We start from the raw sequence: 23,750 nt of genomic DNA, 5'->3' as shown, positions 1-23,750 counted from the left end.
ACACTTAAGACATTTACACAACATAAAATATGCAGATTATTGCGATTATAGTTTTATTATGTGTATGTGAATTTAATTTTTCTTGAGTTCAGTCGTTCATTACGTCTGTGACGTCTTTGTTTGTTCATTGTTCAGCGTAATAAATATTTATTTCACATTTATCAGTAAAACGGCTCAGGTCAAAGTTTGTCATAGTGTTTTATCAGAAGGGGGCGGAGCTTCAGGGGCGGAGCTTCAGGGCTGTTTATAATGAGCAGCCGTTTGACTGCGAGCTGCGTTCACCGTCGTTCACTGTTTACAGTCGTTCACTGTTTACAGTCACACCTCAGGTAAATAAGCAGCGACGCAGACTCAAACTGATCTTTTTCTTCTTCTTCTTCTTATTGTTTGTTGTTGATTGTTTGTTGTTGACAGGATGCTGACGTCAGTGCTGCTGCTGTTCTTGACTCTGTCAGGTGAGAAAAACTTCATTTATCACCTTAAAACTAAACTGGTGACATTTGTGAAGAATATAAATCAACTTTATTATTATTATTATTATTATTATTGTGGTGATTTTTGACTCTAAATAAACCTTTTTTGTTGTTTTTAAATAAAGTGATTTAATGAGTTCAGATGTAGAAGTAAAAAATGTCTGTTTTACTCTTGTATGAATAGTTTTATTATGTCTATATATTTAAATGAGGTTGTTTTTCATATAAACTGATACTTTTTTACTTTGTATTCATTTTTTTAACCATATTTTTCTGACCTATTTTGTCGCCACGGCAACAAATCTGTCATAATATAATCAACCAAGCCCTAATTCAACCTTTGACCATTAGAGATTAAAGACTTTTACGACGACAGTTAATCATTCGTCACGAAAACCTCAGCATTTATTAGATTAGATTAGAGATTAGAGAAATGTTTCAGCCATAAAATCATACAAATACATACATTTAAATCAGAGCAACAATAAAAGATTTTTAAGAATTTATTGTTTTTAGTTTGGACTTAATCCAAGACTTTTAATCTCGTAATTTTAATCTCAGACCGTTCGTTCAACAGACGTCAAACTTGTCATGTGACTCACGTCACCACGGTGAACAACGCAGATTTTTAACCTGTTTGCGTGTTACCATAGCAACCGTGGTCATAACGACACACCTGAATGTTCTCCAAGTGGTTTCTGCTTTTGATAAAAACCAAACCACCTGCATCCCGAACGCTAACCTGCGCTTATTCACGTTTCCGTTTCCCAGGAATCCGAGCTTTCCCGATCGCAGCTCGTCCAGGTTCCCAGAGGACGTTCACCCTCCAGCTGGACCAGGACTCTGGTTCTGGACTCGTCTCTGGAGACAGTGATGATCGCAGCAGGTTTCCTGCTCAGGTGCAACGTGACATCAGTGACATGAGCAGGAGAGTGGGTACGTAAACCACCGACACCAAACATCTGGAGCTTCACACCAGGACCAGGACTCTCATTGTTCTTGTTTCCTCCAGCTGACATCAGAGCGTCTCTGGGGAAAGGGTTTGGTGAGATGGAGAGAAGACACTGGCTGAAAGACGACCGTGAGGAAACCAGACCATAAAACTATCGCAATTGATACAAACGTCAAAGCCAAATGTACAAATGTTCTTCTGTTCTCCAGTTCCTGATGATGTTCCTGCTCAGAAGAACCAAGCTGGTGGATGGGTACGAGTGGAGCTACCTTCTGATCCTCAACTATCAGAGGGTTTCAGACAAGGAACCGAACCTGAGAAGTCAATGCCAGATGGTTTCAGACAGGGAACTGAACCCAGTTCTTTTTATCTCCCAGAAGGTTTCAGACAGGGAACCGAACCCATGTTGTCAATCCCAGATGGATTCAGACAGGGAACCGAACCCGTTCATCAGATCCCAGATGGTTTCAGACAGGGAACCGAACCCAGTTCTTTTTATCTCCCAGAAGGTTTCAGACAGGGAACTGAACCCATGTTGTCAATCCCAGATGGTTTTAGACAGGGAACTGAACCCTTAAAGTCAATTCCAGATGGTTTTAGACAGGGAACCGTACCCGTTCATCAGATCCCAGATGGTTTTAGACAGGGAACTGAACCCATGAAGTCTATTCCAGATGGTTTTAGACAGGGAAGCGAACCTGTTTACAAGATCCCAGATGGATTCAGACAGGGAACTGAACCCATGAAGTCAATCCCAGATGGTTTTAGACAGGGAACTGAACCTGAGAAGTCAATCCCAGATGGTTTCAGACAGGGAACTGAACCCATGTTGTCAATCCCAGATGGTTTTAGACAGGGAACCGAACCCATGTTGTCAATCCCAGATGGTTTTAGACAGGGAACTGAACCAGTTCACCAGATCCCAGATGGTTTCAGACAGGGAACCGAACCTGAGAAGTCAATGTCAGATGGGTCCAGACAGGGAACCGAACCCAGTTCTTTTCATCTCCCAGAAGGTTTCAGACAGGGAACCGAACCCAGTTCTTTTCATCTCCCAAAAGGTTTCAGACAGGGAACCGAACCCAGTTCTTTTCATCTCCCAGAAGGTTTCAGACAGGGAACCGAACCCAGTTCTTTTCATCTCCCAAAAGGTTTCAGACAGGGAACCGAACCCAGTTCTTTTCATCTCCCAGATGGTTTCAGACAGGGAACCGAACCCATGTTGTCTATTCCAGATGGTTTTAGACAGGGAACTGAACCCTTAAAGTCAATTCCAGATGGTTTTAGACAGGGAACTGAACCCATGTTGTCAATCCCAGATGGTTTTAGACAGGGAACTGAACCCTTAAAGTCAATTCCAGATGGTTTTAGACAGGGAAGCGAACCTGTTTACAACATCCCAGATGGATTCAGACAGGGAACTGAACCCATGTTGTCTATTCCAGATGGTTTTAGACAGGGAACCGAACCTGAGAAGTCAATCCCAGATGGTTTTAGACAGGGAACCGAACCCGTTCATCAGATCCCAGAGGGTTTCAGACAGGGTACTGAACCCATGTTGTCAATCCCAGATGGTTTAAGACAGGGAGTGGAATTACAGCGTCTGGATGCCGGGACTTCCAAACATCCACACCAGTGAACGGGTGTGTGCAGATGTTCTGCATGGGTACGAGACACACACACACACACACACACACACACACACACATTTAACAAATACACAAATATATTTAAAATGTGATATTAAATGATATTAAACATCACTCTATAAATAGTAATAATGTTGTTGTTGTTGTGCAGGCGAGAGCGGCTGGACAGCAGCAGACTGTGAGCAGAAGAGCGCCTCCATCAGCTCGTACCTCGTCACTGCATGAAGACAAACGTGAATAAAAGTCCATTTCACCTTCTTTGTTTGTGTTTGTGTTTTATGATAAAAACGGTCGGTGCAGACGCAGATGAGTTCAGGACAGACTTTAATGATCATTTCCACGTGTGTATACAAAGCTTTTGTACAGATTAATGAGCCCAGTTAAAACTATTTAGTACCTGGAAAGTGCAAAAGGACATTTTTCAAATACGATGAAATAAAAATCATGCTGTACATAATATTTATATTTATATTTATATATATATATATACTGTATTCATAAATAATCACAGATATATACACATCCATTTTGGTGAGAGGACACAGACGAGTACGACTTTGTTTCAAAGTGTGGATTAAAGTGGAATGAGCTTCAGTAACGAGAGAGAAAACACGACGTCACAGCGAGATAAAGGCACTCGAACAGTGGACTTTAGTCTGAACGTGGACCAGAGACGAGAAGACGGACGGACGGACGTCTGCGTCTCACTGACACGTTTAAATAAAGCTAAATATAAAAAATCACAAAAAAAATCAAGACGAACGACGGCAAGGAAACTTAACGCAAACAGATGTTTTAATGTCGCGTTTCTTGCATGATTTTGCGTTTGTTTACGCAAATTAAATGCGTAAAAAGAGACGTGAAGACGACGGTGGGCGGGGTTAGAGCACATTTAACGATCCCGGTCAATTTATCGGAAGACGAGAAAAAACGGGGAGTATTGCTTTCAACACGGACGTCTGTAAAAAAAACAAAACAGCCCTTAACGATTTCTCTTCTTCAGACGTCGGAAACACTCGTTAAGATTCACGAACAAAAACACGGATTCAAGTAAAAAAAAAACATCATTCGCAGGAAATCAAAGTGTCTTAAATCTTCGCACGGAAGCTTGTAGTGTGAAAATGAAGATGGCCCCCTGGTGGCAGTACAGGTCAGTAGCCCCGCCTCCTCCGTGTCAGCAGATTAGATAATGTGTGGTCGCATCGTAATTTAAATAAAAACAAAACAAAAAAAACGTGATCGATGTTTATGGAAAAAAACCATCATGATTGACAGCTGACAGGGATGTGGGGGGCGGAGTCTTGACTCCACGTGACATCATCACAACGTCTTTATTTACAGTCCGACAGAAAAACGCGACAACGTTTGTTTGTCGTTTGTCCAAATATTTGTCAAAAAAAACAACAACAAACAAAATCATGTGTGAGTGAGGAAGAAGGCGGAGTTTGGTCATGTGACTGATGAGGGCGCACACACACACACACACACACACACGTCATAACCAGTGCATCTGAACAACATATGATGTGTGAGTGTGTGTGTGTGTGTGTGTGTGTGTGTGTGTGTGTGTGCTGCTGAGGATTTGAACCACAGCGCCAGCACCATACGCTCAATCCAGCGCAGGAAAACACACACACACACACACACACACACACACACACACACACACACACACACACACACACACACACACACACACGTGTGTTGAACATCATCATCCTGTCGTCAGATTAAGGTAAAAGTGTGTGTGTGTGTGTGTGTGTAGGCTGACTGGGTTGACGGCGTGCAGGGGGAGGAGTCAGGGAGGAGGAGGAGGAGTCAGGGCTGTGATTGGTCAGTGATGATGGTCGTGCTGCGTGTTGTAGACGGTTTCTCCTGAAGAAATCTGAGTCAGTTTCCTGCTGGAGCCCCACAACTTCCTGCTGATCTGACCTGAACGCATCTGAGAGGAGGAGGAGGAGGAGGAGGAAGAGGAGGAGGATGAAGTGAAAGAGGAGGGGGAGGAGGAGGAGGAGGAGGAGGAGGAGGAAGTGAAAGAGGAGGGGGAGGGGGAGGGGGAGGGGGAGGAGGAGGAGGATGAAGTGAAAGAGGAGGAGGAGGAGGAGGAAGTGAAAGAGGAGGGGGAGGAGGAGGAAGTGAAAGAGGAAAAGGAGGAGGAGGAAGTGAAAGAGGAGGAGGAGGAGGAAGTGAAAGAGAAGGAGGAAGAGGAGGAGGAGGAGGAAGAGGAGGAAGAGGAAGTGAAAGAGGAGGAGGAGGAGGAGGGAAATGATTGATGAGTGATTGATCAGTTTATGATCGACTTGAACAGAAAAGATGACGAGGTGTGAAAAAAACAATGTGCCTCAAATGTAAACAACAACAACGACGTTTACATTATTAATGTTTACATTAATGTTGTTTGTTTGTGGTCGTGTGACATCAGGTAAACAATGAGAGAGGGACGTTAACCCCAGGTAAACAAAACACTGTGTGTGTGTGTGTGTGTGTGGTGGGCGGAGACCCTGAGAATGATTGATGGCTAAGCCCCGCCCCCTCCGTAACTCACACAGGTACATAATACGATGTTAGCTGCGTTTGCTGCGATAACACAGTGTTACGACTGATTTCACCACTAGAGGTCTCTAATTCTTACTCACTGACGCGTTTAAGACGCCACAAACTCTCTCTGTTCTGATTGGCCCTCTGTGTTTGAGGGGGGCGGGGCTTAGCCACGGGTGAGTGCAGTGAGCGCGAGCGCTAGCGTTTGTGTGAGCTGGAGGCGGGGCTGAACACCAGCTGGTCGCGCTGGTGCAGCAGCCGCGTTGGCGAGCGCGCTCTGAGCGGCGCCAGCAGCGGCGAGGCCATGAGCGGAGATCCCTCCAGACTCTGAGCGATGTAGTTCCTCAGTGAGTTCTTTACCTCGGCCGGCTTCCCCACGCCCACGATGATCAGCTTGCCGTCCTGCAGACCCACCAACACGTGGCTCTGGTCCTTGGTGACGGAGACGCAGCGAACCGGCACTCGCATGGAGATGGGCTCGGAGCTCAGGGACAGACTGAGGAGGAGGAGGAGGAGGAGGAGGAGGAGGAGGAGGTGATGCAGTGGAACAAACTTAAAAACCAACATAAATCCAAAAACTTTTTGAGTTTTGAGGGATTTTCAGCTGCGACGTGCAAATTCACAGATAAATTTCACACACTGTACCTTTAACAAAACAATCTCCTCATAAAATCTACGTCAGTTTAAGTCTACGACATCTTTAAGAACACGTTCACGTCTTTATCTTCACTGTAAGACAGACTTTAACTACAGGAAACTGACGTTTGTAAACCACTCACTCTCCCACACCAAAGTCCATAGAGAAAATCAGTGATTTTAGCTCACAGTGGTCACATCATTAAAGCTGGGCTTTTATTCTGAAAATATCAACCATCAGTCCCGAGGAGCATTTTAATCACATGACCACTCAGGTGTAAACAGGAAGCAGTTGGTTGCTTAGTAATAAAACACTCTGAAAACCTTTATTTTTTGAAACTGCAAGGTTTTAAGTTAACGTGAACAAACAGAACCCAAGGCTTTTACTTTGAAAAGCGTGAGACTTTTATTTTGAAAGCTGCAGGGTTTTGATTTAACAGAAACCGAGAATTTTACTTTGAAAATTGCAAAGTTTGTTTCACTGTGGATAAATAGAAACGGAGACCTTTATTTTGAAAACCGAAACTTTTATTTTGACAAAGCCTCAGTTTCTATTTATCCACATTAAAACAGACTTTGCAGTTTTTCAAAATAAACAAAATAAAAAGGTTCCATTTTCAAAATAAAAGTCTCAGTTGCTGTTGTTCATCCACCGTTAAAATCAACAGGCAGCAGTGGATCAACAACTCCTGTGAACTCCTGTGTGCTGTGATGTTAAAATCACTGGTTTTCTCTATGGGCTTTGGTGTGGGAGAGTGAGTGGTTTACAAACGTGAAAAAAACAGTGAGACATCACGACTTCTTTTACCTGTAGAGGTCACGGACGGTGAGGAATCCCTGCTCACTGCCGGTGACCACGTGTTCTCCAGAAACACACATGTCAGTCACCTGCTCCTTCAGAGTCTCAGTGCACAGGTGTTTGCCGTTCACAGAGTACAGGTGCAGGGCGTTTTTATCCTGAGGGGGAAACAACAACAACAACAACAACAACAACATAAACACTCGTTCACTCTCCTGTTGCTTCTGTTACTGTTTAAATCTGCTGGTGGTCCAGTTGCCTCACCTTGAGCGTGGCCTTGCCCTCCAGACAGGTGTGGACCAGCAGGTGACCCTCCCACGACACGGCCAGGTGGAGGATGGACAGAGGCAGGGAGCTGTCGCAGGGCGGCCGCAAGCAGCGCATGTACTGACCGCGACGCACCGTGTGGATGATCACCGTCCCGTCCTGCAGGTGTAATTCATCTGTGTTGTTATTACCTTTCATTTCACATGCTTTGTTTATTTTGTTAAAAACAATAACGCTGAATAAAAATATGGTCAAATTGGCTTCAAGAGAGACAATATCTTGTCAATGTCACCCTAATTTAACAAAAAATGTTTTATTTCTGCCAATTTAAGTCTATAGTATCTTAAAAAACATGTCTACCGCTTTAACTTACTGTTTACCTTACATTTTTAAACACTCTCCCACACCAAAGTCCATAGAGAAAATCTGTGATTTTAGCTCACAGGGACACAGGAGCTGCTGGTCCTCTGCTGCCTCGTGTGGTCACTTTGTGTCACTTAAATAAACATAAATTAAGATTTTCAAAAGCCAAATTCACTAAAATCAGATATTGTAAGTTAGTGATGGAGGCAGCAGTGGATCAACAACTCCTGTGAACTCCTGTGTGCTGTGATGTTAAAATCAGTGATTTACTCTATGGGCTTTGGTGTGGGAGAGTGAGTGGTTTATAAACAGATTTTAGGCATGTAAAAAAAAGTAGTAAACTAATAACATTTACGTCAGTCTAAGTCGACAACATCTTGAGAACATGTTCACGTCTTTATTTCACTGTTAGACAGACTTTAACAACAGCAAACTGAAGTTTGTAAACCACTCACTCTCCCACACCAAAGTCACTCACTCTCCCACACCAAAGTCCATAGAGTAAACCAGTGATTTTAACATCACAGCACACAGGAGTTCACAGGAGTTGTTGATCCACTGCTGCCTCCATCGCTAACTTACAATGTCTTATTTTGTAAAAATTGGGCTTTTGAAACTATGCGTTTAGATTTAAATCAGTGACACAAAGTGACCACACGAGGCAGCAGTAGTCCAGCAGCTCCTTTGTCCCTGTGAGCTAAAATCACTGGTTTTCTCTATGGGCTTTGGTGTGGGAGAGTGAGTGGTTTACAAAAGTCTAAGAGTGAAATAAAGACATTAAGATAACATAGATTTAATCTGACACGTATTTTTATAAGACGAGTCTTTTATTTAGCTGCTAAAAATCATTGCTTAATGCTTTAAAAAAGTGTGAACTATGTCTTTAACCATGTGGAGACTCTAACAGTTAAGTGTTTAAGCTTCTTTATGATAATCCACGTCTGCGATCATAACAACACTCTTTAAACCTGACAGTACTCTAAAACCCTGTTTTCCAGCTCAGTGACTCAGCATGTGACTGAACATGGGACACATGACTCAGCATAAAGCCTGGTGTGTGTGTGTGTGTGTGCGTGTGTGTTACCCGTGATCCAGACACAGCCATGTCCAGCTCCGTGCTGATGCAGACGCTGACCACCTCGTCCGTGTGTCCGTACAACACCTGCACAGGTTTGGGAGACAAACCCACAGGAGCTCCGCCCTGACGACAGCAGAGACGTCGTTAAAGCTGGGCTTTTATTCTGAAAATATCAACCTCAGTCCTGAAGAGCATTTCAATCACATGACCACTCAGGTGTAAACAGGAAGCAGTTAAAACTCTGAACACCTTTATTTTTTAACGTACTGCAAGGTTTTATTTTAATGTGAACAAACAGAAGCCAAGGCTTTTACTTTGAAAAATGTGAGACTTTTACTTTGAAAGCTGCAGGGTTTTGATTTAACAGTGGATTAACAGAAACCGAGACTTTTACTTTGAAAATTGCAAAGTTTGTTTCAATGTGGATAAATAGAAATTGAGACTTTTATTTTGAAAACTGAAACTTTTATTTCGACAAAGCTTCAGTTTCTATTTATCCACATTAAAACAGACTTTGTAGTTTTCAAAATAAAAGCCTCTGTTTCTATTTATCCACATTAAAACAGACTTTGCAGTTTTCAAAATAAAAGCCTCAGTTTCTTTTTATCCACATTAAAAACAGACTGCAGTTTTCAAAATAAACAAACTAAAAAAAACAAAATAAAAGCTTCCGTTTTCAAAATAAAAGTCTCAGTTGCTGTTCACACTAAAACAAAACATCGCAGTTTTCAAAGTAAAAGTCTCTGTTTCCGTTCACACTGAAACAAAACATCACAATTTTCAAAGTAAAGGTCAGTTTCTTATTGTACAACCTAACCCACAACCCCACAGTTTTCAAAATAAAAGTCTCAGCACCTGTTCATTCACGCTAAAACACCAGCTAGAGTTTTCAAAATAAAAGCCTCAACTTCTATTTGTCCAAGCTAAAACAAAACCTTGCAGATTTTCAAAATAAAATCTTGACTTCTATTTGTCCAAGCTTAAACAAAACCTTGCAGATTTTCAAAATAAAAGTCTCAACTTGTATTTGTCCAAGCTGAAACAAAACCTTGCAGATTTTCTAAATAAAAGATTTGATCGTATTTGTCCAAGCTAAATCAAAACCTTGCAGATTTTCAAAATAAAAGTCTCGACTTCTATTTGTCCAAGCTAAATCAAAACCTTGCAGATTTTCAAAATAAAAGTCTCGACTTGTATTTGTCCAAGCTAAATCAAAACCTTGCAGATTTTCAAAATAAAAGTCTTGACTTTTATTTGTCCAAACTAAAACAAAACCTTGCAGATTTTCAAAATAAAAGTCTTGACTTGTATTTGTCCAAACTAAAACAAAACCTTGCAGATTTTCAAAATAAAAGTCTCAACTTTCTGTTCGTCCAGACGGAAACAAAGCGACTTTTCCTGACAACAGTAAGTAAAAACAGGACGTGTGGTGTGTTTGGTGGTCACCTGCTGCAGGACCTGCCACACCATACAGGTGGTGTCTCTGGAGCCGGAGATCAGGTGGATGCCACAGTGGTCGGTGGACAAACAGGTCACGATGTCTGCGGCACAGAGGAAAAAACACTGAAGACTAAACCACGCACAAACACAACAGAGATACAGGCGTCTTCCTTCAGTCCAGCGTCTTTACCCATGTGTCTGATGTGCTGACCCACAGTCTTGCCCTTGACCAGCGAGGTGACGCGCAGACTGTTGTCCCAGTGTCCGCCGCTGAACAGCAGCTTCCCGTCATGAGAGACCACAAACAGACCCGTGGTCACGTCCACGCCGGCGGCGAAGGGTCCCGACAGGAAACGCTGGGTCCTAACGCGACGAGACGAGAGACTGTGGTTACAAACAGCTTCAGACTGAATACATGTGTGTGTGTGTGTGTGTGTGTTTTAAAGGTGTGTTCTCACTTTGTGTGCGACACCGTGGGGTCTTTGATGAAAGTGAAGTAGTTGGAGATGTTCTTGTTGTACGGCAGCCACCCGTGAGTCCCCACCAAGCAGCTCTGACTCACCGTCACCTGGAGACAACATTCAGTCATTAAATCTCATCTTTAATTAAATGTAAATGGTAATAATTAATTATATGAAGTCTCAACAGCAGAGCTCACCAGAGTGTCAGGGCTCCCCTGGGTGATGAAGGAATGCGACTGATTCTTTGGCACCACAGCTTTAACCAGAGGCACGTTGTCACTGATGCCCTGAGACCATGAGGATTTAAAGGGACAGTTCAGGTTTAATCCAGAAGGAGGCAGTCATCATCTTAACATCTTTATCTCACTGTTAGACAGACTTTAACAACAGGAAACTCAAGTTTGCAAACCACTCACTCTCCCACACCAAAGCCCATAGAGAAAACCAGTGATTTTAGCTCACAGGGACACAGGAGCTGCTGGTCCTCTGCTGCCTCGTGTGGTCACTTTGTGTCACTGAGTTAAGTCTAAAGTAAATATTTTAAAAGCCGAATTTTACAAAATAAGACATTGTAAGTTAGTGATGGAGGCAGCAGTGGATCAACAACTCCTGTGAACTCCTGTGTGCTGTGATGTTAAAATCACTGGTTTACTCTATGGACTTTGGTGTGGGAGAGTGAGTGGTTTGCAAACTTCAGATTTTCGGTTGGAAAAACTAGTCAGTTTAAGTCTACAACGTCTTAAGAACGCGTTCACGTCTTTATCTTCACTGTTAGACAGACTTTAACAACAGGAAAGTGAAGTTTGTAAACCACTCACTCTCCCACACCAAAGCCCATAGAGAAAATCAGTGATTTTAGCTCACAGGGAAACAGGAGCTGCTGGTCCTCTGCTGCCTCGTGTGGTCACTTTGTGTCACTGAGGTTAGTATGAACCAAAAATTTCAAATGCTGAATTTAACAAAATAACACACTTGAAGTTAGTGATGGAGGCAGCAGTGGATCAACAACTCCTGTGAACTCCTGTGTGCTGTGATGTTAAAATCACTGGTTTACTCTATGGACTTTAGTGTGGGAGAGTGAGTGACTTTGGTGTGGGAGAGTGAGTGGTTTACAAACTTCAGTTTCCTGTTGTTAAAGTCTGTCTAACAGTGAAGATAAAGATGTGAACTTGTTCTTAAAGACATCGTTCACATAAACAGCCTTCATTTCTCAGTCCCTTCCACTAAAACCCTCATAATCGTGGAGATCAAACCTGGACAAAGAAGGACTTGAGGTCGTTGAGGTGTTCAAACATGTTCAGAGGAGACGAGTCCAGCTGAGTCTTCCTCTTGTCCACGTCCTCCTGACACAGACGCACTGGATGAGGCTCCTGAAGACACAAAGATGTCCACGTGAGCTGAAGAACTTCATCACAGGAGAAACAATGTGCGTGTGTGTGTGTGTGTGTGTGTGTGTGTGTGTGTGTGTGTGTGTGTGTGTGGTCACCTTGAGTAACTGACACGGTGTTTGTCCAAAGTTGTTGATCATTCCCTCCAGAGCTTTCCTCTCCTTCTCATCAGTGATGGAGTCCAGGTCCACGGCACCTGCAGCAGACGACATCAGTCGGATTATTTCACAGGAATCACAAAGACAATGAAAAGACAGGTAATCCACAGAGAATTTGGGATTATAAATCGGATTTGAGATTATGAGTAGAATTTGGGATTATACGTAGAATTTGGAATGATAAGTAGAATTTGGGATTATAAGTAGAATTTGGAACTATAATTAGTAACAAATAAAATAAAGTAACAATAAAAAGAGGAGTCTTTTATTTTTCTAAGAATAACGAAGTTGAATTTGAGATTATGAGTAGAATTTGGGATTCTAAGTAGAATTTGGAATTCTAAGTAGATTTGGGATTATAAATAGAATTTGGGATTATACGTAGAATTTGGGATTATAAATAGAATTCGGAAGTATAAGTAGATTTTAGAATTTTAAGTAGGATTTAGAACTATAATTAGTGACAAATAAAATAAAGAAAATAAGACTCCTCTTTTTATCACAATAAAAAGAGGAGTCTTATTTTTCTATAAATAACGAAGTTGAATTTGAGATTATGAGTAGAATTTGGGATTATAAATAGAATTTGGGATTATACATAGAATGTGGGATTTTAAGTAGAATTTGGATTTATACATAGAATTCTGAATTCTAAGTAGATTTAGGATAGGATTTGGAACTTTAAGTAGTAACAAAATAAAAAGAGGAGTCTTTTATTTTTCTCAGAATAACTATTAAAAATGTGACAGAACATTAGTTAGTTAAAGATCCCTGAGCCACGCCCCCTCCTGTCTTGACCTTTGACCCCAGTGTGTGGCGCTCTCACCCTCGTATGTGCAGTAGTAGAAGACGTTGAGCGCCTCCACGGCCTCGGGGCCTCTCTGCTTGAAGCCAAAGATCAGATCGATCCACTCGTGAAGGTGAGCGGACACGTAATCTGACTCCTGTTGGACACACACACACACTGGGATTATAATCCGGCATGAAAATCCACACGATGGCGGCGCTTCTTCACTTAATCTCAGACAGACTGACCAGGGCTTTGCGGTGCTTGTAGATGAAGTCTTCAGGGGATTTGGCCCATTTAGGCAACACCACGTCGTCCACGCGCTCTTTAGACATCTGCAGGCGACCAAGGTCAAAACCTGGAGGACAGAGGAGGACGGAGGAGGACAGAAGCAAAGATAAGGCGACAGACTTGACGTGAGAAGGTTTTTGAGTTTTAACATTTTACCGTTTTGGTTCTCAAGGAACTCTGGGAAGTAGAAGAACTCTGGGATGAGCTCTTTGACGTCGTTGGGGTTTTCTATGAGCGTCTGCCACGTGGCAGGGATGGAGTGGAACTGACGATCTGCACAGTCGAACCTGAGCAGAGGAGAGGACAAAAGACACTGTTTAAAGGACAAATTAGAAATATAGAATTTGGGATTATGAGTAGAATTTGGAATTATAAGTAGAATTTGGGATTATAAGTAGAATTTGGGATTATGAGTAGAATTTGGAATTATAAGTAGAATTTGGGATTATGAGTAGAATTTGGAATTATGAGTAGAATTTGGGATTATGAGTAGAATCTGGGATTATAAATAGAATTTGGGATTTTCAGTAGAATTTGGGATTATTAGTAGATTTTGCAATTATAAATAGAATTTGGGATTTTCAGTAGAATTTGGGATTATGAGTAGAATTTGGGATTTTAAATAGAATTTGGGATTATAAGTCAAATTTGGGATTTTAAGTAAGTACAATGTGGGATTATAAATAGAATTTGGGATTATGAGTAGAATTTGGTATTATGTGTATAATTTGGGATTATAAGTAGAATTTGGGATTATGAGTAGAATCTGGGATTATAAATAGAATTTGGGATTTTCAGTAGAATTTGGGATTATTAGTAGATTTTGCAATTATAAATAGAATTTGGGATTTTCAGTAGTATTTGGGATTATGAGTAGAATTTGGGATTATAAATAGAATTTGGGATTATAAATCAAATTTGGGATTTTAAGTAAGTACAATGTGGGATTATAAATAGAATTTGGGATTATGAGTAGAATTTGGTATTATGAGTAGAATTTGGGATTATAAGTATAATTTGGAATTATAAGTATAATTTGGGATTATAAGTATAATTTGGAATGATACGTAGGACTTTTAAGTCTTTTTAACTGATGGACAGTTGGACATTGTTGTCCCAGTGGTCTATCCCTCTCACCGTCCACTCTGCAGCTGTATGTGCATGGAGGTGAATGGCTCCACTCTGATGAGGTAGTGCATGACTCCAGCAGCGTTGGAGTAGTGAGTGCCGTAGTGGAAGCGGTCGATGGTTCCAGTCGGGTCCTCGAAGCTCTCGTACCTGAAGAAAGAACACGTCCAGACTCTTAGATTATTCTGCCTTTCTCCTCTTGTTCTAAATCACTGACACACATGCTTTAGTATCAGCGGACGTACTTCTCTCGAACCACCTTGGCGTTACGTTCGTTCATCACGGCCACAGGCTTTGACAGATCTCTGAAGGAGCGAGGGTCACTCAGGTCAAGCTCCTCTGACGTGTAGTCTGACAAAATCCAGGGAAACTGGTGACAGAGAGTGACAGTGACAGAGTGAGAGAGAGAGAGGGTGAGAGTGTGACAGAGTGAGAGAGTGACAGAGTGAGAGAGTGAGAGAGTGACAGAGTGATAGAGTGACAGAGTGAGAGAGTGAGAGAGTGACAGAGAGAGAGAGTGACAGAGTGAGAGAGTGACAGAGTGAGAGAGTGACAGAGTGAGAGAGTGACAGAGAGACAGAGTGAGAGAGTGAGAGAGTGACAGAGAGAGAGAGTGACAGAGTGAGAGAGTGACAGAGTGAGAGAGTGACAGAGTGAGAGAGTGACAGAGAGACAGAGTGAGAGTGACAGAGTGACATAGTGAGAGTGACAGAGTGACAGAGAGACAGAGTGACAAAGTGAGAGGGAGACAGAGTGATAGAGTGACAGAGTGAGAGAGTGACAGAGAGACAGAGTGAGAGAGTGACAGAGTGAGAGAATGAGAGAGTTAGAGAGTGACAGAGTGAGAGAGTGACAGAGTGAGAGAATGACAGAGTGAGAGAGTGACAGAGTGAGAGAGTGACAGAGTGAGAGAGTGACAGAGTGAGAGAATGACAGAGTGAGAGAGTGACAGAGTGAGAGAGTGACAGAGTGAGAGTGACAGAGTGACAGAGTGACAGAGAGACAGAGTGACAGAGTGACAGAGTGACAGAGTGACAAAGTGAGAGGGAGACAGAGTGAGAGAGTGACAGAGTGAGAGAGTGACAGAGTGAGAGAGTGAGAGAGTGACAGAGTGAGAGTGAGACAGAGTGAGAGAGTGAGAGAGAGACAGAGTGAGAGAGTGAGAGAGTGAGAGAGTGAGAGAGTGAGAGAGTGAGAGAGAGTGAGAGAGAGTGACAGAGTGAGAGAGTGACAGAGTGAGAGAGTGACAGCAGAGAAGGACGTACCACAGGATACTGAGCCAGGTCGTTGTACGTCCGGCCTGCGATGGTGTTCAGCTGCATCAGATAGTCAAAGTTGGAAATCTCCCTGTTCACCCATTTCTGAGAGGAAAACAGAAGAAGGCGTTGACTCAACATTCCTGATTCTCCACAATAAAAGAACAAAACATTAAACTTATTAATAATAATAATAATAATAATAATAATAATAATAACAACACTGATTCAGACCTGTGTGAGTCCTGAGGCTTTGAGCAGCTCCTGTGGAGAGCGTGTTCCGTACAGATTGAGCGATCGCAGCATCAACATGCGTCCGTAGACTTTGTTCCTCGCCTGTCACAAAGTCACAAAGTCACAAAGTCACTCGTGAGAAACACATGCATTTGTTTATTTGTTTATTTATTTCCTCAGTTTTGTGGACAGGTGGCGCTCTCTCACCTCTTTCTTGAAGTTGAGGAAGTAGCTGGTCTGGTCGATGAGGAAGATCTCCAGAGCCGAGCGCCGCAGGTTAAAGCGCCGCAGGTGGACCTCACGGATCTGAGACAGCGGCCACTTGAAGTCGTGGCCCACGCCTTAAGACGAGATGGTGACGAGATTAGACTCAAATAATCCAGCAGTTAATCCAGATTCACAGCAACATAACAGGAAATATGAGCAGCAAACGAGTTAAACACGTGTGATTCTGCACATTATTTATTTATTCATCATAGTTTTAATTCTTGCTATTTGTGTATTCATTCATTATTGTGTGTTTTTAATCCAGATTAGTGGAGCCTGGTGCTCTTTAATCTTTAATTTTAAGTCGTTTTACTTCATGATATAATGTTTAATGGATTATTTTCATACTTTTTATGTTTTTCCTGCTTTATAAGCAGCTGAATTTCTCACAAAAACACTTTATTTTCTTTATTTTTTTTATATTTTTTTTTTGTACTTTATTTTTAAAGTCACCACGTGTCTGTACATTTACATGTACACATGAAAGAAGGTCACAAGACATAGACAACATAACAGTCACAACGTCATACACATGAAAAAGGAAGAAGAAAAAGAGAAAAAAATAAATAAATAAATAAATAAAAAAAGAAAAAACACTTTATTTTCTATGAGTCTTCCTCAGAATCTGCAGATTAATAAAAAATAAGCCTAAGACTCTCACCTTCCTCCTTCTCCTGGCTGCTGTCGTAGAAGTATATGTGCTGCGTGGTGAGCTCCAGGCGTCCGGGCACCACGTCCACCACCGTCACCAGCTCACAGTCTTCAAACAGCACCAGCTTCTCCTTCTGCGCGGCCTCCTCGGCTTCAGACTGAGTGGCGGCGGCGGCGGCAGCGGCAGCAGCAGGGTCGTCCTCGGGCAGATCCAGGATGTCGTCGTCCAGGTCGCTGACTTTCACCTGCTTCGCCGCCTCCAGCAGCAGAGACTCGGCGTTCACGCGCTGCTGATGAACACCTGAGATCACGAGGACACACGGTTACACAAGGTGGGACGAACATCTATCACAGCAACTTCAGACTGGACCTTTTATAGTTGAGTTATCACAGTTTTTGTTGTTTTTGGCAGTTTGAGTAAATTTGCTGTAGGGGGCGCTATGTTCAAAATTGATTATTTCCACATAGACATCTTCATGGAGGGGTTTTTATCAATACAAGCAAGTTTGCTTCAGATTGGGTCTTGTATCGTTGAGTTATAACAGTTTTTGTTGTTTTTGGCGAGACTTTAAAATTTGCTGCAATTTGCTGCCCCCTAGTGCCCACACCGTGTGACTCATTGAAGATTTTGGTAACTTTTAATCCGTATCTTGTCCAGAGTGACATTTTTAAAGGATTTTTAAAGGGTTTTAAAAGGGTTTTTTAAGGATTTTTAAAGGGTTTTTAAAGGATGTTTAAAGGGTGTTTAAAGGATTTTTAAAGGGTTTTTAAAGGATTTCTAAAGGATTTCTAAAGGATGTTTAAAGGGTTTTTAAATGGTTTTTAAAGGATGTTTAAAGGGTTTTTAAAGGGTTTTTAAAGGGTTTTTAAAGGATGTTTAAAGGATTTTTAAAGGTGTTTTAAATTATTTTTAAAGGGGTTTTAAAGGATGTTTAAAGGATTTTTAAATAGTTTTTAAAGGATTTTTAAAGGATTTTTAAAAGGATATTTAAAGGGTTTTTAAAGGGTTTTAAAAGGATTTTTAAAGGATGGTTAAAGGATGTTTAAAGGATGTTTAAAGGATGTTTAAAGGGTTTTTAAAGGGTTTTTAAAAGGATTTTTTAAGGGTTTTTAAAGGATTACATGTGTGTGTTCTCACCCAGGTTGTCTCTGAGAGCGCTGGCTTCTCGGTGAGGATCAAAGTTGTAATTGCGTACGAGCTTCAGCCTCATACGGGAGAAGTTCTCAGCGCTGGAGACTCTGTAGTGCATGTCGTCCTGATGCCTGTTAGAGAACAACACTCACGTTTATCTCATGTTTGACTTGATATAAACACAAACGCAGCAGCAGCTTCAGCAGCAGCAGCAGCAGCATCAGCAGCAGCAGACATACCTGTCGGCCCACGGTCCTCTCTCACACACCAGGCCTCGCCGCGCCGCCTTCCACTGCCTCAGGATGGCGCCGCTGAGGCTGTGATGCTGCTTCAACATGCTGTTGTAGCGAAGGTTCTCCTGACGTCCTCGCCGCGAGAAGGGCTCCACAAAGTGCTCCTGAGGAACAGGAAGTGATGTCACAGATTAAAAAAAACAAAAAAAATAAAAAACTTTTCATACAAAGTGAAAAGTGACTTTTACTCAAGATTTTTGTGTATATGTGTTAAAACATATTCTGAAATGATCAGAAATCTTGAGATTATAATTCTAATCTGATTATTATTTATATTATCATTACTATAAACCCTGGTTTTCTGCTACGCTGTAGTAAAGCAGGTCTTTTCATTTGAAACAGAATCTATTCCAATCTGAAGTCGAGTTTCAAATTAAAGTCATCACTCAGAGATAAAGTCAAGATTACAAGACTAATTTATGAGTTTTAAATTAGAATCGAGATGTTTAATTATGGGATTATCTTTAGATCGACTGAAAACGAGGACTTTAAATCCTAAAACGGTGTCTTAATTCAACAGTTTAGACTTCAAATTATTAAATTTAATGCGAAAATGAAACTCTCATTCATTTAAGTTTGAGATTACAAGATTAAACCAACAATGTATTTTAAATAGTGCTGTCAAACGTTAGCACACGTTAACGCATGATGTGTTTCCATGACGACTGACCAGAAAAAGACGAGCGTGATGTCATTGTTGACTCCGGATTGTTAAAATGAGTCTCTAAAGTAATGCTAAACTTTAACATACGCAGTACACAGGTACGCTAACGTTATGTGTTAAAATGATGCTATTTGGTTGTTTTATCCTTTAAATCCTCACATGGAGCCACTAACTCACCTGAAGCATTTTTGGAAACTTTGAATGGATTTAGAATCCTGATGTTTTTGTGAGTGAGTGAGTGAGTGAGAGAGTGGGTGAACTCTGACCTGGAAGCGTATCTTACTCTCGCCGCGCTCCCTCTCTCTCCGGTGCAGACTGACCATGAACGCCTCGTAACACTCCTTCCAGTACAGAGCCATGGTCTCGTGTCCCTGACTGAACGTCTCAATCTCGTACTGCTTCATGTACGGGATTATCTGCGGGGAAACGTCTCAGTCAATACAAGTTTCATTTTTAACGTAGCGCAGCGGTGGCGGGAGACGAAGAAGAAGAAGAAGAAGAAGGTCGTTCTCACGTATTTGTCGAGGTAGACGCGCCACTCGGGCGACTTGCAGTAGAGCTGGAAATCCTCGAAGAAGGACGGGCTGCCGTTGGTGTCGGGGAGCTGCGGCAGGTGCAGCTCCATGTAGAGGAGACGGTGGACTTTGGACAGCAGCGTCCTCAGCAGAGGGACCAGGAAGGAGTAGGTTTCCTCCTCCTCCTGCTCCACCTGCTCCTCCTGCGACTCCTGCATGGAGCGCCGCAGGATTCCCTCCACCTTCCCCAGCAGGTAGCAGGCCTCGTCCTGGCTCGACACCTCCTTGGTCTGCAGGATGCCGTTGAGCTTGGCCGTGGCCATGGCGCACACCTGAGACACAGGGAAACACTTCATTTAGAGATGATCGTCAGTGAAACCACGACATGTAAAACGTGACCAGAGCAAATTTGTGAATCGGTAAACAAATCATTTGTTTGATAAATCAATAAAACACACAAGTTTACTTTGGGGACACAACAAAAACTCTTTCAGGACACAAACTATCGAGACATAGAAATCACAACATAAATGGCAAGAAAACAAATATGTGCATAAAATAGCAACTCATATACAGCCGTATTTGAAATAGTTAATATCATTTTGATTTGTTTAACCAATAATTTGTTGTGGCTGGGAAAATGCTGAAAATGTGTTTAGGGATCCCAAAAAACATCTCCTGTGACCCATCTGTGGGTCCCAACCCAGTGTTTGGGAACCAAATTTGAGCATGAGAAAATCTGTACAACTTATTTACAGCCATATTTGTAATAAATAAACAAATGATTTCTTAAATAACATAAATAAAATACATTTTTATTAAAAACTGAACTTTAAGGCTTTCAAAATGCATCTTAAAACCCATTTTTACTCTTTCGCTTTCGATCCTTTTTTATTGTATGACCTTTTTCATTTGTGTTGTTTTTATATTTTCTACAGTATTTTCATATTGTTTGTTCTCAGGTCTATTAGGTCACAGGTTTGTATGTTTTAGTTGTTTTAATTTATTTAATATTCATTTATCTGTGATGTACAGCACTTTGTTTCAGCTGTTGTTGTTCTTAAAGTGCTTTATAAATAAAGTTGGATTGGATTGGAAGGCTGGGAGAATTCAGAAAAACTGCTAAGGGACCCCAAAAACATGTCCTGTGACCCATCTGTGGGTCTTAACCCAGTGTTTGGGAACCAAAATTGAGCAAACAGCAAATCTGTACAACATATTTACAGCCATATTTGTAACAAATTTGTTAAATAACATAAATAAAATCCATTTTTATTAAAAACTTAACTTTAAGACTGGGAGAATTCAGAAAAATGTACTTAGAGAACCCAGAAAAGCACCTCCTGTGACCCACAGACGGGCCCAGGAGCCCGTGTTTGTGAAACCTCCGTCTCACCTCGGCGTCTTCCTGCGCCATGAAGCCCAGCAGCAGCCTCAGTCCGAGCTGCGACAGCTGGAACCACTGGTCTCCGGCAGAGTACCACACCATGAGGCTGTCCATCAGCGTCACCGTCTCCTCCAGCACCTTCTCGGTCCACAGGGCCGGACTCACCAGACCCTCGGCCTGCAGGAAGTCCTGCACCATGTGCAGCAGCCGCACCGCGTTCTCCGTGTGCTGCGGCAGCGTGGCCGCCGACGCCTCGCGGTTATCGCCCACCGCGCTCTCCAACATCCGCTCCATCAGACTGGACATTTACCGAAAAAAAATCACAAGAGAGATTATATATTAGTGTTTGTTCGCGTCTTTAGAGGCCGCTCGGGGGCCAGCAGGGGGCGTACCTGAGCTTGATGTGGTCGACGGGGAGCAGCAGCTCGTTGCTGGTGCCCAGTTTGGTGAGAGCGGAGAAGACCTGGCCACGCTCCAGCCACGCCGAGTCGTCGGAGCCTTCCACGCCGCGCCACATCACGCACAGCACGATCTCCAGCAGCATGCTGCACAGTTCCTCCTCCGTCCTCTAGAGGGCCACACAGAGTCACCAAGACACTTAAAATTACTTTAAAAATATACACAAAGAAATCTAAGTAATTAATTTATATAAATTTGTTTTTAAAACATATACACAAAAAACTCTCCTGTGACCCATCTGTGGGTCCCCACTCAGTGTTTGAAAACCACTTTTAAAGACAGTAAACTTAAAGACAGTGAAACTAAACTTAATCTCAAGTTAAAATTTATTAAAAAAAAAAAAAAAAAAGTAAATAATTAAAATTCTATTTATTTAAAAACACCCAGTGTTTGAGAACCACTTTTTAAAGACAGTAAACTTAAAAGACAGTGAAATAAAACTTAATCTCAAGTCAAAATGTCTTTTTTTTAAGTAATTAATTAAAATTCAATTTATTTAAAACATATACACAAAAAACTCTCCTGTGACGCACCCAGTGTTTGGAAACCAGAGCAATTTCGGTGAAATTAAACTTAATATCAAGCTAAAAAGTTAAAAAGTATTTTTTTAGTAATTAATTAACATTAATTAAAATTAAATTAAATTAATTAAAAAACCTATACAAACAAAAAAATCTTAACTTCTGTGAAAAATGTGTGTAGGGACCCAAAAAGTACCTAATTTCGCCTCATAAATACATGTTTATTGTGAATTATGTATCATTCCATATCAAAACAAAGACTTTTATTTTGAAATCCTGTGAAATACTGTCACCTCTGCGTTGTTGAAGGACTCTCCCAGCGAGATGCTGTCACTGAACAGGAAGCTGTCTTCGTTGGACGCGTCCCCCGACATCCCCGGGAAGGGCTTGGCCGCCTCCACGGGCGACGGCGTGCTGGGCGCGCTGCCGGGCGTCTGGCTGCCGCTGTCGCCGCCCTCGAACGCCTGCAGGTGCGACAGGTCCAGCGTCAGGCCGCCGGACTTCCCCACCACCCAGGGCTTGGCGTGGAGCGACGCGGACGAAGAGGGCGTGTCCAGGAGCGAGACGGCGTCGCCGTTGTCCAGGCTGTCCACGGAGCGCGCGTCGCCGACGCTGAGCCGGTCGTCCTCCACGCGCCCGCTGCCGCCGCCGCTGCCCACGCGCGTCCTCCTCTCCGGCGGCAGCTCCAGGCGGTTGTAGGTGTAGCTGGCGGCGCCTCGGCTCAGCTCCAGGCTGCAGGTGCTGACGGCGTCGGAGCAGCGCGGCGGCACGGAGCCGTCGCTGCGCAGGTACAGACGCATCAGCGTGTCCTGCCAACACTGCTGCTTTGAGATCTGGACGGCAGCGTCCTGCTGAGACTGGAGCAGCTGGTACACCTGCACACACACACACACACACACACAGTTACAAACACCTTCAGAGTAAAGGTAAACGTCAGCATTTCAGCGGTTTCTCACCCGTTTGCAGACAATGAGTCTGACGGCAGGTCCGGCCCGGTGCGTGAGCTGCACCAGAGACATCAGGTCCTTGTAGTTCACCACGTTATCTGTAACCATGACAACCAGGAAAGTCAAGTTTGTCTTGCGTGGATTAAAACCACGTATACAAAGAAAAACCTCGTAAAATCGACATTACTTTAACATCTTTATCTCAAAATCAGCGTTTTAGCGACACGGGGACACAGGAGCTGCTGGGCTACTGCTGCCTCGTGTGGTCACCTTGTGTCACTGAGGTCAATCTAAACGAAGGATTTTAAATGCAGAATTGACAAAATAACATATTTGAACTTAGTGATGGAGGCAGTGGTGGATTAAGAGTAGACCAGCAGCTGCTGTGTCCCCGTGAGCTAAAATCGCTGCTTTTCTCTATGGGGTTTGGTGTGGGAGAGTGAGTGGTTTATAAAAGTCTGTCTAACAGTGAGATAAAGACGTGAACACGTTCATGAGATATCGTAGATTTAAGCGAGTATTCAGCGAGTCTTTAGTTAAGGGGCTATAATGTGTTTTTCCTTAAATATCCCTCAGTAATCGTGTTTAAAAAGCATAAAAGTGTATATTTGTGGACTTTTCTTGATGAATCCAACAGTTGTTTTATTCATAAAATGCAGGAAATGGTCAAAAATAATCCATTAATCAGCCTTAAGTCAAGCAGAATTTGACACTAGTATCTGAAAATGTTCTCCACAAATGCATGATGATGGAGGACTGACCTGTGTGCAGGACCTGGTTGAGGAGACAGCGGACGAGCGTTGGTGTGATGTGGAGCTCAGAGAAGAGCAGCGACAGCCCGGAGTAACCGGCCTCCCTCAGCCTCAGGCGCTGCTTGTTCTTCTCGTAGACGCGGTCGCAGCGCAGCATGCGCTCAAACAGCTGGAGAGACAAAATCACTACATTACTTGTGTGTTAATGTGACGACCGAAGATCCGAGTACGAGTTATTATGGTGGTGTGGGTTAGAAAAGACAC

At 42.6% G+C, this 23,750-nt stretch overlaps 1 protein-coding gene across 1 annotated transcript in view; it reads right to left on the bottom strand.

The window, feature by feature from the left end:
• Positions 1-4,871: 4,871 nt before the first annotated feature.
• The window catches only part of nbeal1 (neurobeachin-like 1), a 48,828-nt gene continuing 29,949 nt past the window's right edge, over positions 4,872-23,750 (bottom strand). The window contains exons 25-53 of the mRNA XM_083908942.1: positions 23,496-23,655; positions 22,744-22,832; positions 22,081-22,662; positions 21,200-21,375; positions 20,817-21,105; positions 19,420-19,752; positions 19,172-19,321; positions 18,188-18,345; positions 17,955-18,079; positions 16,827-17,117; positions 16,106-16,239; positions 15,899-16,000; positions 15,674-15,769; positions 14,654-14,778; positions 14,418-14,558; positions 13,437-13,567; positions 13,238-13,347; positions 13,029-13,146; positions 12,143-12,240; positions 11,910-12,026; positions 10,854-10,943; positions 10,654-10,763; positions 10,386-10,558; positions 10,202-10,296; positions 8,762-8,878; positions 7,312-7,473; positions 7,057-7,205; positions 5,973-6,108; positions 4,872-5,016 (exon numbers count right to left, since the gene is read on the bottom strand). Coding sequence (XP_083765068.1) covers positions 4,909-5,016; positions 5,973-6,108; positions 7,057-7,205; positions 7,312-7,473; positions 8,762-8,878; positions 10,202-10,296; positions 10,386-10,558; positions 10,654-10,763; positions 10,854-10,943; positions 11,910-12,026; positions 12,143-12,240; positions 13,029-13,146; positions 13,238-13,347; positions 13,437-13,567; positions 14,418-14,558; positions 14,654-14,778; positions 15,674-15,769; positions 15,899-16,000; positions 16,106-16,239; positions 16,827-17,117; positions 17,955-18,079; positions 18,188-18,345; positions 19,172-19,321; positions 19,420-19,752; positions 20,817-21,105; positions 21,200-21,375; positions 22,081-22,662; positions 22,744-22,832; positions 23,496-23,655 — 4,665 coding nt within the window. The 3' untranslated portion in view covers positions 4,872-4,908. The remainder of the gene's footprint in view (positions 5,017-5,972; positions 6,109-7,056; positions 7,206-7,311; positions 7,474-8,761; positions 8,879-10,201; positions 10,297-10,385; positions 10,559-10,653; positions 10,764-10,853; positions 10,944-11,909; positions 12,027-12,142; positions 12,241-13,028; positions 13,147-13,237; positions 13,348-13,436; positions 13,568-14,417; positions 14,559-14,653; positions 14,779-15,673; positions 15,770-15,898; positions 16,001-16,105; positions 16,240-16,826; positions 17,118-17,954; positions 18,080-18,187; positions 18,346-19,171; positions 19,322-19,419; positions 19,753-20,816; positions 21,106-21,199; positions 21,376-22,080; positions 22,663-22,743; positions 22,833-23,495; positions 23,656-23,750) is intronic.

This window comes from Microchirus variegatus (assembly GCF_963457635.1).
Source record: "Microchirus variegatus genome assembly, chromosome: 22".
Lineage (NCBI taxonomy): Eukaryota > Metazoa > Chordata > Actinopteri > Pleuronectiformes > Soleidae > Microchirus > Microchirus variegatus.
This window is presented reverse-complemented; position numbering and strand designations above follow the sequence as displayed.